The sequence below is a fragment of the Mustela lutreola genome, chromosome 8 (genome assembly GCF_030435805.1).
Source record: "Mustela lutreola isolate mMusLut2 chromosome 8, mMusLut2.pri, whole genome shotgun sequence".
In the NCBI taxonomy this organism is placed as follows: Eukaryota; Metazoa; Chordata; class Mammalia; order Carnivora; family Mustelidae; genus Mustela; species Mustela lutreola.
The window spans coordinates 104147222-104163198 of NC_081297.1; the positions used below are offsets into that span (position 1 = coordinate 104147222).

The 15977-nt window shown below is 41.8% G+C and overlaps 1 protein-coding gene across 3 annotated transcripts in view; it reads left to right on the forward strand.

Annotated features, from left to right (window-relative positions):
• MYRFL (myelin regulatory factor like) overlaps nt 1-15977 on the forward strand; it is a 122111-nt gene that overhangs the window by 45839 nt on the left and 60295 nt on the right. For all 3 annotated transcript variants that reach the window (XM_059186306.1, XM_059186307.1, XM_059186308.1), the window contains 6 exons: nt 732-799; nt 894-1158; nt 2026-2117; nt 8715-8865; nt 12085-12280; nt 14690-14766. In XM_059186306.1, coding sequence (XP_059042289.1) covers nt 732-799; nt 894-1158; nt 2026-2117; nt 8715-8865; nt 12085-12280; nt 14690-14766 — 849 coding nt within the window. The remainder of the gene's footprint in view (nt 1-731; nt 800-893; nt 1159-2025; nt 2118-8714; nt 8866-12084; nt 12281-14689; nt 14767-15977) is intronic.

A 15977-nucleotide genomic window follows, 5' to 3' on the forward strand; every position in this document is an offset into this window, starting at 1 on the left:
AGCCATAAGGAACTTGCAGGTTTTGGGGGACAGAAAATTTCACACTCTTTTTAGTGGTGGTACTCATTTTTTTCTTAAAGAGATTGTACTTGCACCTCAATATATAAAACAGGAAAAGTTATGAATTTTTTTCCCTCAGACATTTAAGTTTTTACTTTTGTAAAACCACTGAGCTCATTCCAAGAGCTTTGGGATTTCCCCGTGTACAGATGGAAAACCATTGCTTTGGTGATGACATTGTATAGGCCGTTAGCCCAAACAGGGTGCACAACCATCTCTGTGGTGTAAGTGTTTGAAATGTTTAGAAACAACAATACTGTTAATTAAACTATAATAAATAAACTGTATATATATATAAACTATAACTGAGCATGAACTCTGGGGAAGTTATGTTATGGGTTTTATACACAGTATCTCATTTAATTCTCACAAGGATGCTAGGAGGAAGGCATGATGGTTATTCCCATATTGCAGGTGAGTAAACAGAAGCCTGGAGAGACTAAGATCTTGGTCGTGGATACACAGCTAGGCAGTGTTAAAGCTGGGACCCAAACCCAGTTTGGTCTTCCTCAAAACCCATTTACTTAACATGCTACACTAGGCATGATCTGGTGGGCTCTGGGCCCCACAGGGTACTGTGCGCATAGTACTCGGGCTCTCTTCCATTTGTGACAGAGCTATAATGACAGAACAGGTCACAACAAAAAGCAATGTATGTCTCTAATCCTCAGGCAGCAGCAGCTCCCCGATACTCCACCCTATTCGGCCTCAGACTCCTGTTCTCCTCCACAGATGCAAGGTGAGTGCACTCTGCAGCCCGCACACCTTGCCAGGTCTTCGGGGATGCTGGGCTGTCAGAAAGAGAGGCCCTTTTCACCTCTGTGTTCCCCCAGGTGCTTGCTGCCCGGCCATGAGACCCGGAGCCGCAGTCGGGAGGCCTCCAGCTACTTCTCTCCACTCTGCAGCTGCTGCGGGGATGCTCCCTGCACACCTGCCGCAGAGCTCCTGTGAAATGAGCAGCTCTGCCCACAGCCTCGGCAGCTCTCGCCACTGCTACCCCAACACCAGTCATCTTCCAACCCCCCCGGACCGATGCATGTCCTCCCATCCGGAGATAAGCCGTCCTTACCATCAGCAGCCTCTGTGCCACAGCCCTGGGTAAAGGGCAACATATTTAGTTATAAAAGACCTCAGAGCAGCCAGCACCCCGCGCAGTGCCGGTAAAGCATGAATCATGGAGTTCTCTCCAGGAGATGGCGGTGTTGAGACATATATCAGACACAGGAAGCTCTCCTCCCCACAAACCACCCTCCAGCTCCGCCCCCTCGGCTTTAGACCATCTTTCAACTTAAACCCCGCTAAACCCAAAGTCCTTATTCAATGGAAAGTTAAAATGTCAGAAATGTATGGGGGCATTCCGAGCAAGGGAAAAAGCACTGTTTGCATTTGCAGACTCAGCTAGAATACGCAAGTGATTTGTGAATGAGCTCTCAGAAAAATACCTGTTGATTAAGCATTAACTTAGTATTTTTTCTTCCCCCTCTTTTCCTTCTTCTTCTTCTTCTCTCTTCCATTCCTCCTGAATCTAAAGAATGGCAGAAAGAGTAAAGGTCTTCAAAAATTGTGGCAAAATTCCATGTGAAAAAAATTTCAGGTGTAAAATGTATACATATTTTATATACTTCTATTTTATATATGTATATTCTATAGTTTAAGTTCCTGTCTTTGTCTCAATGAGTCCTCTGCCTTTGGAAATAGTCAGTTTATTTTTCAAGCAGGTGAATCTCAGATCTACTGGCTATTGGAAAGCGATGTTTCAGACTAGGAGGGCTCATGGGATAGGAGCTTGTCCGGTGCACTCATGTACAACCTAGTGGTCCTGGGGACGAGTGGGCCCTAAGGAGTCTTAACCAATTACAGCTAGTCTTAAGAAGGCCTAGAGCAGACACCTGGGAAACGGAATCTGATTTCATGTAATATGGAGAGCAAAAACTCCTAACTTTCATCCTGGGTTCTTGATTCTAGAGCCTCATTGCCACCAACCAAGAAGAGAAAATGCACACAGGCGCTGGAGGACTCCGGGGACTGTCACGTGTGGGCCCACCACTCCAGACCAAGTGAGCCAACCCGGGGCTGGTCACTGCTTTCACCATTAAGTCAGGGATTTTTAATTTTAATTTTTATTTTTTTTACCAGCCTTGTAGTAACCCTGCAAAATTATTGTCTCTTTCACAGAAGGGTAAGGGTCAGCCCTGGGAGTTTCTTCCTTTCCTCTTGACACAAAGTTTCATGCACTCTTAGGTGGGGTCATGCAGGTGCTCCTAGGGAGAGACACCATTAGCGTGCTCTCTCTCTCTCTCTCTCTCTCTCTCTCTCTCTCTCTCGCTGGTGGAGAGGAAATGCAAATGTCCTTTTGATTTTAGGGGCAATATGTCTCAGAGGACATAAGCTCCAGGCTGGTGGGAGCTTGCAACGTGGCAGCACGTTCAAGAGCCGACTGCTGTTCAGGCGCTTGTAGTCCTTCTCGACTTCAGTGCGCACACAGATAAAATAGGGGCCTGGGTAAAATGCAGGATCTGATTCAGTACTCCTGAGATGAGGCCCGAGGGTCTGCGCCCCTAACAAGCTCCCAGGGCTAACGGGGCTGCTGGCTCATGGAAGCAGACTTTGGAGGATTTCTCCAGGGGAGCAGAAAGGTAGAGAGTTGATGTACTCTACTAGCGCTTGCTTCAAGTTAGGGGGTTCCAGGTAGATCTTTGAGATTTTGTGAGGTCATTTCAGAAGTCTTTCAGCAGAATCCTACGATGCCCAAGTGGCCAGACTACCTTATTTTTAGTGTTACGTAACAGGTGACACATCATGTTTTGAACTTACAGACCTCTTCAAGTTGTGAACAAATTGGAGTTTTAAAGTCTGCAGCCTGGAACTTCCAGAATGAATGCTATGGCACTTAATAGGCAAAAGGATGAGACTCCAAACCTCCTCTATTAGCTGCCGTAAATAATGAGACGTGGGCAGTATGAATAGCAGCCCAGACTCAGGGTACATCACTTTTACTACCCTGAATCAGCTTGGCCGGATGTTCAGGATTTCTGTTTGGGGGCTCCCCTTCCCACTATTGTCCCCAAACTCCAGGGCTTTCCACTGCCCTGGAAGGTGATGCAGGTGGCTTCCTCACCTGCTTGAGTTGCTGCCTTTTTTTTTCCTGGCCATGTGATTAGAACTGGTCCTCTGCTTGCCTGTGGAGCCAGCTGGTCCTTTCAGGGATGTCTGGCCTCAGCTTCAGCATGGCTGGAGGGTCCTCCAGCCAAGGCTCACACGTGGCTGCCCCTTGGCCATGGGGTGGCAGAACCATACTGGGCATCCAGCATGAACCAAACCTCTCACTGCCTCCTTTTCTTTCACATGGACTCACCCTGGCCAACAGTTGCTTGGTTTCTCTTATTCAGCCCTTGAAACAGAAAATGTTAACTAAAGTCTCCTTTCTGGATAATATAGAGCTCACCACCCAGCTTCCTTATGCGAGTGTACTCTGATTTCTTCAAGAATCCTTACATCTAGCCTGCAGCTTCTATGTGATTCTCAAACACAAAAGGCAGAGTAAATTTCTAGCCAGACGAGGGGACCATCTGTTCGCTCTCCCACAGATGCACCAGCCCACTGGGAGAACTGGGCAAGCCACCCAAACCTTCCAAGCGTTTCCTCGTCAGACCAGATTGCTATTCAAACCCTCCTGGCCATTTCGGGGTTAAGCTCTATCCTGTGGTGATTTTCTGCTGCCTGTCTCTGGAGAGGACATTGATTTTTCACCATTTCCAGAGAAAATCATGAAAGAGTAACTGACATGTCCAGCAGATAGGAAATCTTGAATCCCTTGTTTAAGTCCTATTCGAATGAAGGTCACTGAAAAGCTGACTAAAGATAATTGACTCCGGACAATCGTTCCAGAATGTAAATGAACATTTTCCCAGGGCCGGGCGGGGGGTGGTGAGGCAAAAATCCAAATGCTATGTTTTCATTACAGTTTATATTTTCAGCAGAAGTTTTCTAGTAGAGAATTCATATTTGATGTGGCAGAGGCCAAGGGTTTTTACAAAGGTCCTGGGGAAATGGCACATGGGAGGAAGAAGGAGGAGCCTAAGCTGGTAGTCTTACTGGGCAGGTATTTTGATAGGAGGACATGTTCTAAGTCCATCAGGAAGGCTTTTCTGTGACCTTCTCCCAAGCAGTTCACTTTGTCCGAGGGTTCTAAGATTCCCATTCATAGGCTCACAACGTAGAATCACTGGGTCGCTGGGGACAGATGTAAAATCTTGCTAAGAGAGAAAATAGCTGGTGAGCAAGCTCCTGCTAGCTGTTTCCAGCCCCGTGTGGTCTAGACCCCGGATACGAGAGGATCCCCACTTCCATTTCACCTGAATCCCAAATAGAAGATGATTCATGGATTCATATGGCTTGAACCTCAAATATGAAAGAGTTTTTTCAGCCCCAGAGTGGCGGTCTTTGGCCCTCAGGAGAGGTGCCCTGGCTGAGTTCACACTGTAAAGTCAGAAAAATGGTGGGTTTCATCTCAGCAAGTAGGTACTTTCTGAGACTGTTTGGTTTTGTTTTTAAGATATATTTATTTATTTCAGAAAAATTGAGAGTGAGAGAGCGAGCACGGGGCAGTGGGGCAGGTGGAGGAGGGCAGAAAGGGAGGGAGAGGGACAAGAAGAAACCACGGCGAGTGCCTGAATCTCAGGACTCTGAGGTCACCAACTGAGCTGAAACCAAGAGTTAGACGCTTAACTGACTGTCACCCAGGTGCCCTGAGACTGACTTCTCTCGATTATCAAATAAGAATCATAATTTCTACTTCACCCATTTCTAAGATTTTTTTATGTATTTATTTATTTAAAATGATTTTATTTATTTATTTGGCAGAGAGAGAGAGATCACAAGTAGAGAGGCAGGCAGAGAGGGAGGGTGGGGGAAGCAGGCTGCCCGCTGAGCAGAGAGCCCCATATGGGGTTTGATCCCAGGACTCTGAGATCATGACCTGAGCCCAAGGCAGAGGTTTTAAACCACTGAGTCACTCAGGCGCCTCATCTAAGATTTTTTAGAAGTAATGTATAAAAGAATATATTGAAAGGCACTAAAATGCGAGCTATAAGTTTTTCTGAAAGGTGGGAACTTGGTCAGTTTGCTGCTTTCACACTTGCATTCCTCTTCTGCTACATGTTCTCAAGACATCCTCAGTGTAGCACGACAGGAAGAGGAGGGCTTGAACCCTGTCTCTCCCACTTAACAGCTGTGACACTGAGCAAGTTATTTCAGGTGGTCGAACCCTAATTTCTGCATTTGTTAAATGATATTAGGAATCCTGATCTCATAACCTCTCTGTAATCAGTTTGGTTACATGGACTAAAGCACATCCTATGACTCAGTGGTCCCACCGCTGGTAATATGCCTAGCAGAAGTGTGCAAATACACCCACTAAAAGACACACACAAAATTTTCCATAGAAGTTTTACTTTTAATAACCACAAACTGAAAATAACCCAAATGACCGTCCAAGGCAGGATGAATTGTGTTATATTCCTACAGTAATGGAAATAAACAAATGACTCCCATTTGCAACTATAATGAGTGAATCTCATAAACATAATGTTGGGCAAAAGAAGCCAACACATAAGACTACAGATCATATAATTCCACTTCTCTACACTCCTCTATGGTTTTAGATTTCAGTATAGTGATTTGTCTTGGGCAGAAGAAAGTAGTAGCTGGAAGAGGGCATGAGGATAACTTCTAGAGTGCTGGACATGCCCTATTTCTTGGCCCAGTGAGAGTTACCCAGTAGAATTCATTTTATTTAAAAATATCAAATTGTGGGGGCGCCTGGGTGGATCAGTGGGTTAAGCCGCTGCCTTCGGCTCGGGTCATGATCTCAGGGTCCTGGGATCGAGTCCCGCATCGGGCTCTCTGCTCAGCAGGGAGCCTGCTTCCCTCTCTCTCTCTGCCTGCCTCTCCATCTACTTGTGATTTCTCTCTGTCAAATAAATACATAAAATCTTTAAAAAATATATCAAATTGTGTACTAGTGCTCTGTACATTTTTCTTTATGTATATTATACTTCAGAAAAGAACGTTTATTGAAAAAAGGCACCCTTACCTTGAAGAGTTGATGAGAAATTATGTCAAGTGTCTTGATACACTTGGGGACAGTGCCTGTGTTACAGAAAGTACACAGGAGGGCACCTGGGTGACTTAGTTTGTTAAGCATCTGCCTTTGGCTCCAGTTATGATCTCAGGGTCCTGGGATTGAGTCCCATATCGGGCTCTCGGCTCAGTGTGGAGTCTGATTCTCCTTCTCTCTCGCTCTCAAATAAATAAATAAATAAAATGTTTTAAAAAATAAAGTACCCAGGAGTAGTAGATATTATTATTAGTGTGACTAGTAATAGGTCCCAATATGGGGTTCAGGCTTGTGCCTCAAATTTCAGCCTGGACCTGTGGTCTCTGGGTCTCATCAGCTGATATCTAGCTCCCAGGGAAGCCATGACTATGTCAGTCCTATTGGAGGGGCTGCTCCATCCCTTTGCTGCTAACATGGGAAAAAGCAGGAAATGCTGTTATCCTTGACCTGGCCACCATGCATGAGTGGGAATGGACCCAGGTTAACTGATAACCACTCAGGTACTTGGTGTTAGTTATTTCACATCAGAGAGAGGTACCATGGAGGCCAAGCACAGAAGTATTCGCCAAGGTTTCTTGGACAAAACCGTGTCCCCTGAGCTGAAACAAGTCATATGATGATCACAGTGCCACCGATATTAACGAAATGCACCATTGTTTAAACTCTTACTGGTGACAGACACTGTGCTAGGCACTTCTCACTCATAGAATCCCTTCACCAACCCTGGGAGGTTTCACACTGTTACTCCCATTTCGTAGATGAAGAAACTGAAGGCCTGAGACCAGAAACTGTTTCCCTAGATTGTAGAGCTGGGACTCAAGCCCAGGCCCATGGATTCCAAACCTCAAGCTCTGGAACTTCCTTTATCCTCTCTCCACAGGAGGACAGAGGAGGGGAAGATGGGTTTCTTCCTTTCTCTGAATTTGGGTATAAGCAGGAGAACCGTGGAAGATGTTTGTTTGTTTTGGAGAAGTTTCTAGGTCTGGTATCTTTTGGAGGAGCGACAGCATGAAGAGCTCCTTACATTGCTCACCTCCTGTATTCTAAACCAGGAAACAGTTTTTCATGATTTTGAGAAATCTTTTCAAAATGTTTGTTTACAAAAACTGAAAAAAATCGTTGTTTTGCTTAGTTGACGTGTAATAGGGATACCCCAAAATAAACACATTTCCTTTGACATTTGAGATCAGAGACAACCCGGAGTAGCTCTGCTATTTATTCATTTGAGGAAGCCCTCAGTAAAAGTATAGAGAAAGGAAGTTAGACTACTAAAGAAAACCCTGCAGTTTCCAAGCTGGGGGCTAAGTGCACGCTCTCCAGGAGCTCCTCTCCTATCTCTGTGTTGTTGCTCTTGGTTTGCACCTGATCTTGGGAACACCCACCATGTACATTTCACTCCTGATGCCAGGTAGGAGTCATCTTGAGGGAGTCAAGAGAAACAGAAAATGTACCAATATCATTTACATAAAAATTATCTGAGGTTGAATCATACGGTTTGGAGGCATACTCAAATTAAGACAATTTGCAAGGATTATGCAAAAATAGTAGCTTGCGCATGTGAAATTGCTGTTATTTTAACATAGAAAAGTAGCAATTTCCTATAGTCAATATTACATACTTAAGGACATTTTCTGCTACTTTATCTTGGCATTAGTTTCTGAAAGTGCTTCCACTTGTACTATGATATTCTCTCTGCTTGTACAATGTTACAAGATGGGCAAGACATCTGTTTTAATTTCTATTTTGCTGTTGAGGAAAGTAAGACACTAAGCGAATAAATAGCTCCTCTGAGTTCAGAAAGCTAGTGCCCTGGGGGACCTGTTACAGATTAGAATGTATTGGTTGCAATGAACTAAAACAAACAAAGGACAAACCCCCCCCAAGCCCCAAAACATCAAGCTGCCTTAAGCAAAAAAACAAGCAAACAAAAAAACAAAACCGGAGGATTTATTGCCTCCTGTCGCCCAAGAGTTTAGGATTGGATCCCAGAACTCAAATCACGCCATTAGAACTGGGTGACCTCAACTCTGCCTTCTGCCTTCTGCTGTGCGGGCTTCATTCCCAGACAGGCTTTTCTTTCATGTCCCCAAATGGTGCCAGCAGCTCTTCGGGATGGTGTCTCCCAGGTTTAAATCTCCCGGGTTTGAAAGAGGCAGCATCTTTGAACCCGTGTCCCCTGAAGTGCTGAGATTCACTCTGCTTGGGTTGGCTTGGGCCATGAGTCAACCAGGTGCAAATTATTGAGGCAAGAAGTGAATGCTGGGCTTTAAATGAACCAGCCTGGGTCCCCCTGCCCTCCTCTGGCTGGGAGTGAACTTCACTGGAACCACACTGACTGCATGTGGGGAGACACTATGCAGGAGAGAGGGTAGAGGGACACTGAGGGCACAATTCCCAACAAGGCTCCCACCACTTGTCACTTCCCACATGGTCACTCTTCCTCATACATGGACGGTTCATTAGCTCCATGCAGCTGTCTGTGAGTCTAGGAAGAACAGCCTTGGAGGAAGGATCTAACACACCGATTTCTTTGCAGTGACAAGTAGGAGTTCCAGCAGTGAAGTGCTGTTCTACGACAGTGAGGGACAGAACATGACACCTGTGGACCAGGGTTCTCCTTCTCTGAAGTGGCAGCCATACCAGAGTGTGCCTTGGCACAGTTTATTCACTGGTCATTATGAGAAACTGTAAGTGGCCCCTGGGCACCCTGGTGGTGTACTGAGGGAGGCGATGCTAACTCTCAAGACTAAATCCAAGGATTTGGGCTTTGAAGCCACCCCTAATCAAATAAGATGGGTCCATGAGGAAATGCGTCTTACTCCTTAGGTTTTGCATTCTGACTAATGCAGAGCTAGGACATGAGCTTCTGGCCTTTTGGAATACAGACTGTAATTTTAACTTATTACAACTTAGTCACTAAATGGTGGAGGGAGAGTGAGTCTTTCTCAGACCATAGACCCAGTTCAGACTTCAAGTTGGGAAATGGGGATTTCCCAAATCAGTAACATTTAATCCTGCAGTTATTTTAAAATTCCACAGAATACCATTTTGGGGGCCACATTAAATTGCTAGCTGGTAACATCCCCCCTCCCCTAATATCTCTGCTGTGAATCTGTATTTGTCAAGCTCATTGTCAACATATACTGCAACAATCCTGTTGGTATTGGTGGTGACTCTGTGTTTAAAGACTGAAATGAAACCGTACAAAATATCTTTAAACTGGAAAATTTTTGTCTTAATCTTATGACATAATTTTAAGAAATAAATGTGGACTTACATATTATTGCTCTTTAACATTTTCAGAGCCTTCTCTTTATTCCTTAGCGTGTAATTTATCTACGTAGGTTAAATGTTAATAAAACTATTATTAAAAAATAAAATCTATGTAGATTGAAAATTCCTCTAGAATTTTCAAGATTATAAAGGGCCCCTTGAAAAAATCTGAAAAATGTTAATGGTTAAAGTATAGGACTTTCAAGTAATAAATATAATATGAAATGAGAAATGTTGATCCACAAACTTGAGGGTCTTCTATGGTATTTTCCAAATTCAAATAGAGCTTCTTTAAGGGCAAAACTTATCACTAGCACTTATATGTTGAATGAACTAGAAGGAAGAAATCTTTTCCTTGAAACAAATTCTAAAGACTTAAACAAACTGGGAGTTGGTGTGTTGAATGGGAAGCAGAATGATGCAAATTACTAGTTGCCTCATTGAAATGTCACAACTTTGTGTGTTTGCCAATGTGTACAATTAGAAAAAGAAAGGGAGGGTCCCCAGGTCTTGGTTTTAAGTCGTAGCCTTTATTTGGTTATCTTTTGGGGAGTTGTCCATATCCTATCTTAAATATGAGTACCCAGGTATGAAACTCTTCATCAAGTTTTTGAGGCAACTTCTCCTTCTTACTTGAGTAGATTGTTAAAAATTTATTTGAACAGCCAATCTAAGCTCCACTGAGCTGGAATAAAAGAACACGATGGTATCAGCTTAAAGATAGAGAGGCAGATTTATTTTGAATGTTTAGACATAATTCACTCTTCCTAAGTGCAAGAAAAAGAAAATATTAATCTACATTAGACCTTAGGTTGTCTTGATTTCATTATTCCTATCATTGAGACAGAAAATCACTTGTGTCAGAAAATCACTTGTGTCTAATTTGTCACAAAAATGTTGTTTCCTTAAATTACCTAAAAGCAATAAAGTTGGGGAATTGAAAACTTTTTTTCTGAGTGATACATAAAACTTGTGTTAAAAGAGCTTTTAAAAAGCCAGTTTAGTTGGCTTTATTTATAACATTGGATATCAAAAACCAAATTGCTATTTTTAGGTAAACAGAGTTCTATAACCAGAAATTGGTGTTTAAGATTCAGAATAATCTTCAACTGCATGATTGTTGTTTGTTGATTCAGTTTCTACTTTTAGCTGTCTTTAAATTTCAGGCTAAAGTTCATATCTGAGTTGTAAACCTTACCTCCTTCCTTCAAGGTTTTTGATAGTGAAACATGGATGATCAATTAAAGTTATTTCCCTTTTTCTCAATTAAGACAGTTCTTATTATCCTCAGCAGTAAAATCTGTACAATTCCATTCATCTAGCCTTTAGATGAGTAAATTAGAAGATTTTTTCTAGAAACACAAGTCAATATGAAGTTTCCACATGGCATAAGACATGTGGTCTTTATCAAATCCTTCATTTGTAGAGGCTTTGACCAATCAGCTACTTGGGAGTAATCAATGACCCAGTGACTTGATCCACTGGGAAGGTGCTTAAATTGCAAAGAACATGAACACTCTTTTCCTGAAGAGATTCATTCATATTCATATTTTCTATCTCTGGAATTAGAGAGAAACTTAGAAACTCAGTGTTGTTCATTATAATGGCAGCCATCCAAATTGAGATCCCAGGAAGCACAGTGCCACACAGCAGTAGAGAGCTAGCACAGCAGTAAGTCCTGCCCTCCTCTGCCTCCTGTCCTGAGGAGGAGCTTCTTTCCTGAGGAAAAGTCCACATTTAGGAATCTTGATGAATTGAAAATCATGTTCCAAATCTTCAACATGCATGGGAAAAGCTCACCAAAAAAGTTTCACCTATATTCTTTTCTCTGCTCAGTAATATTACACATGTGGGGTGTTTTAGTTTTATTTAACATCTAAAGGTCTTTAATTAAACATGAGATACACAAAGCCTTGATATTGAAAATAATTTGGTAGGATAAATAAAGCAAGGATCTGACTAGCCACTTCACCACTTCTGTTCCCAGCAGAAGCAACCAGCATAGCAGGTTTTCAGTGCTATTACCAGATGAGGAGGACAAAAAGGAGATGACCAAACTCTGGCGAAAATGGGTTTTCAGTCAGTATTCTGACTGGCTCTGGTTAATCTGGTTTAAAGCTATTCCTGGTAATTTTGGCCAGCCTGCTTTTTTCTTCTAACCACATGTGGGCTGAATATTCACTCAGGAGAGGGACTGTTTGAGTGAGGTGTTGCTGATGACATTTAGAGCATTTTTTTTTGAAGGAAGAAAAAGATGAATTTTATCCCAGATATTTCACAGGTCTGAGTAATGCAGTGGCTTCTCAACTTCTAGACTACATCTTTCTGATGTATGGTGGAGTCAGATTAGAATTCTAGAAAGCACAAAGGGAAAGAGAGGCTGAGGAGACAATGCTTCCATTTGGCAAGAATTGTGCTCCTTCCTTGTGAGAAGATAAAATGCTGTGAGAGAGCCATCTGTGTTTTGAAACAGCATTTTCACTTCCTCAGCAAAAATCCACAAAATTGATTAAATATAACAAAAGTCACTTTCCACAGTGTATCTTGAAATGTTTATATTATTAATATTGGTGATGGAAGAAAATGTGTAGAAAATGTTTGTTAAATTGGTTTCTTGATTCTTCTTTTCGTAGACCTGATATAGGCTATCGAGTTGTCACAGACAAAGGATTTAATTTTTCACCAGCAGATGAAGCTTTTGTTTGCCAAAAGAAGAACCATTTTCAGATAACCATCCACATCCAAGTTTGGGGAAGTCCAAAATTTGTCAAAACTCAAATGGGCCTCAAGCCAATAGAAATGTTTTACTTGAAAGCTTTTGGGGTTAAGGTAAGTCTTTTATTGAGCTCAATTTAATGAAGCCAGTATCACTAAGTGTTCCGGGTATCTGTTGCTGCATAACCAACTACCCCCCAAACTTTTAGCAACTTATAATAATGACAATCATCTCTTTGGGTCACAAATGTGCAGGTTGGTTAGAGCTTGGCTCTCACAGTTCACTTCTCTTCAGGAGCCATCCGCTGCGGCAACTCAGCTGGGCCTGGATCCAGTTTCCAAGATGGCTCCTTTATCTGTCTGTCACATCTGGGCTGACCACTGGCCAGGAGCTCAAATGAGACTGTGGCTGCAAGACCTTGACTCTCCTTCATGCGGACCTTTCTGTGGGATAGGTTGTGCTTCCTCACAGCATGGTGGATACTTTCTAAAAATAAATGTTCCAAGACATAGGAAATGGGAGCTAGCAATTTCTGAAGGCTGAAACTGGCTCAGAAACTGGTAGAGCATCACTTCAAACTACATTTTGATAGTTTTCATGATAAAAATCTGGCACTTCCTTACTAACTGTAATATTTTATTATTTTTGATCCTGGTGCATTTTTATAGGCAGTAGATTCCTAGTTTTTGCCAAATTCTCAATAGGTCTCTGACTTTAAAAAGCCAAGGAGCCATTAATCTTGCCAATGTTCCGTCTTTTTCAGATTACTGAGAGGAGACTGATCACAATAAAGTTAGACAATTCACCTAAGATAAGTAAATGAGACAACTGAGTTTAGAATGCAGATAGGATGACTTCTGGGTGGCCAACAAGACCTCAGATCCAGCATTTAGGGGAAGGAGCATCCATTATCTGCATATATTATTCTGATTATTAACCTGAGCTTAGGCAGCGAGTCTCCCCAAATAGGGCTTGACGCATTGGCACATCAGCAGCTCTTGCTCCAAACTGAGCTCTTAAACCAAACCAAACCAAACCAAAAAACAAAACAAAAGCAAACAAAGATAATAAATAAACAACAACAAAGCATATTTTTCTGATTATGGAAGTAATATGAATCCATTGTGAAAATTTTGGAATGCAATAGAGAACTGTAAAGAAGAGAAAAAATGCATTCCTATTTGGGATCCACCATTTGGTAGTCTGATTTTTTCTGTTATTAAAATTAATCTCATATTGTTAATAGTATATTATGAAAATAACATGATATTATTAAAGACCCTACAAAATATTATTTACAAAGATGACAATTTCTATTGTATAAGTGTACCATATTCCCACATTATTGTAAGTTTTGCTAATTTTCAATCTTAGTAAACGTCCATGTATACCTGTCTTTGCATGAGGATACATTCCAGAAGAATTTATATATCAAGGGCATAAACATTATTAAAACTCTTGGTGTATGTTGCCTACCTGCTTATCAAGAAAAGACGTTATTATGCTATTATCCTCAAGCCATATAGGACAGGACAGCTCTCACCACACCTTTGCCACTATTCATTCAGAAAAAGAAGAGTTTTGCAGCAAGTACTGAAAAAAATACTGTTTTCTGTATTTTATTTATTTTCATTATTTATTGTTATTTCTTTTTTTTTTTTAAGATTTTATTTATTTATTTGACAGACAGATCACAGGTAGTCAGAGAGGCAGGAAAAGAGAGAGGAGGAAGCAGGGCTCCATCCCAAGACCCTGGGATCATGACCTGAGCCGAAGGCAGAGGCTTTAACCCACTGAGCCACCCAGGCACTCCTTGTTATTTCTTTTTATTAGAATGTTAGCTGTGCATGGGCTGGGGTTTCTGTTAATTTTGTCCACTGCTCATCTCTCTCACCCCAAGCAATGCCTGGTGCAGAGCAGGTGCTCAGCAAGCATCTACAGAATGAATGAATAAATGAATGGATGGATGCATGTTCCCTTGGAGCTGCCTTGCTCCTGTGTTTTGCTCCTGATGTTTTAATTACCTGTGAGCTCACGCCACAGTCACTGCTCACCTGCAGTTTTCTGTTGTCTTGTGTTTTCGTTGTTTAGTTTCACATGTATTTGTTTCTTTTCTCACCCATAGCGTGCTCCTCAAGTTTGAGGTCATTGCCTTATACATTTTTTCAGTGACTGGTTCCTCCTGCCCAGTGCCTGCCATGATGCTTTGGAAAACTTTTTTTTTTTTTAAAGATTTTATTTATTCATTTGACAGACAGAGATCACAAGTAGGCAGAGAGGCAGGCAGAGAGAGAAGAGGAAGCAGGCTCCTTGCTGAGCAGAGAGCCTAATATGGGGCTCAATCCTAGGACCCTGAGATCATGACCTCAGCGGAAGGCAGAGGCTTTAAACTGCTGAGCCATCCAGGTGCCCTGCTTTGGAAAACTTTTAAAGTCCTTGAACATTACTTACTAGTGAATGTTTTTGTTAATAAATTAATTCATGTATTTGGTAACTAATTTCCTTTTTGTTGTTCCCCACAGGTAGAAGCCACCAATCAAATAATCGCTATTGAACAATCCCAAGCAGATAGAAGCAAAAAGATTTTCAATCCTGTTAAGTAAGAATTTCTTTTCTGAATTCCTTTGTGAATGTACTGGGAGAAATATCTGTTGCCTAATTTATTTTAGCAAAAATGAATCCCACCGACCATATGATGTCACCTACAGGTGGAATCTAAAAAACAAAAGAAACAGATAAATAAATACACACACCAAAAAAAGCAGAAATAGTCCTATTAATATAGAGAACAAACTGATGGTTGCCAGAGAGGAGGAGTTGAGGCACTGGTAAAATGGGTGGAGGGGAGTGGGAGGTAGAGACTTCTAGTTATAGAATGAGTAAGGCATGGGGATGAAAGGTACAGCACAGGAAATAAAGTCAGTGGTATTGTAATGGTGCTGTGTGGTGACAGATGGGAGCTGCACTTGTGATGAGCATAGCCTAAGTATAGAGTTGTTGAAACATTATGTCATGCGCCTGAAACTATTGTAACATTTTACGTCAACTATACTTCAGTAAAAAAGTAAATTAAAAAAATAAAAGAAATCCCATTGTGGATACTACCTTAGTTATATGTTAATATTATAAATACATGCTTATTAACAAGAACAATTATTGAATCACTTGTAAACAAATTCTTATAGAAAGCTCCATTTTAAGTCATCATCATTATTATTATCATTATTATTTAAGATTTTATTTATTTAATTGACAGAGAGATAGAGAGCACAAGTAAGCAGAGTGGCTGGCAAAAGAAGAGAGAGAAGCAGACTCTCTGCTGAGCAGGGATCCCGATGTGGGGCTTGATCCCAGGACCCTGGAATCATGACCTGAGCCGAAGGCAGCCACTTAACCAACTGAGCCATCCAGGCACCCCCATCGTTATTATTTTTTTAAAGATTTATTTATTCATGAGAGAGGAACAGTCAGGGTGGCGAAGGGAGAGGGAGAGAGAATCCGAGGCAGACTCCACAGGCATGGAGCCCGATGCGGGGCTCAATCCCGGGACCCTGAGATCAAACCTAGCTAAAACCAAGAGTCAGACGCTTAACTGACTATGCCACCCAGGTGCCCCAAGTCATCACTCTTTTTATAACCATTTTTAACCTTCTTGCTAACTACCTGGTTTCCTTGACATAGATTATGGTTAGACCTTTCTTTTAATTTCATGCTGTACTTAAAACTCATTTTTTCTTATTTTTTAAAGCTATGTGGATTGACTGCCCAAGGGGTTCCAAAATAGATGACTGGCATTACCCAAAGCAATAT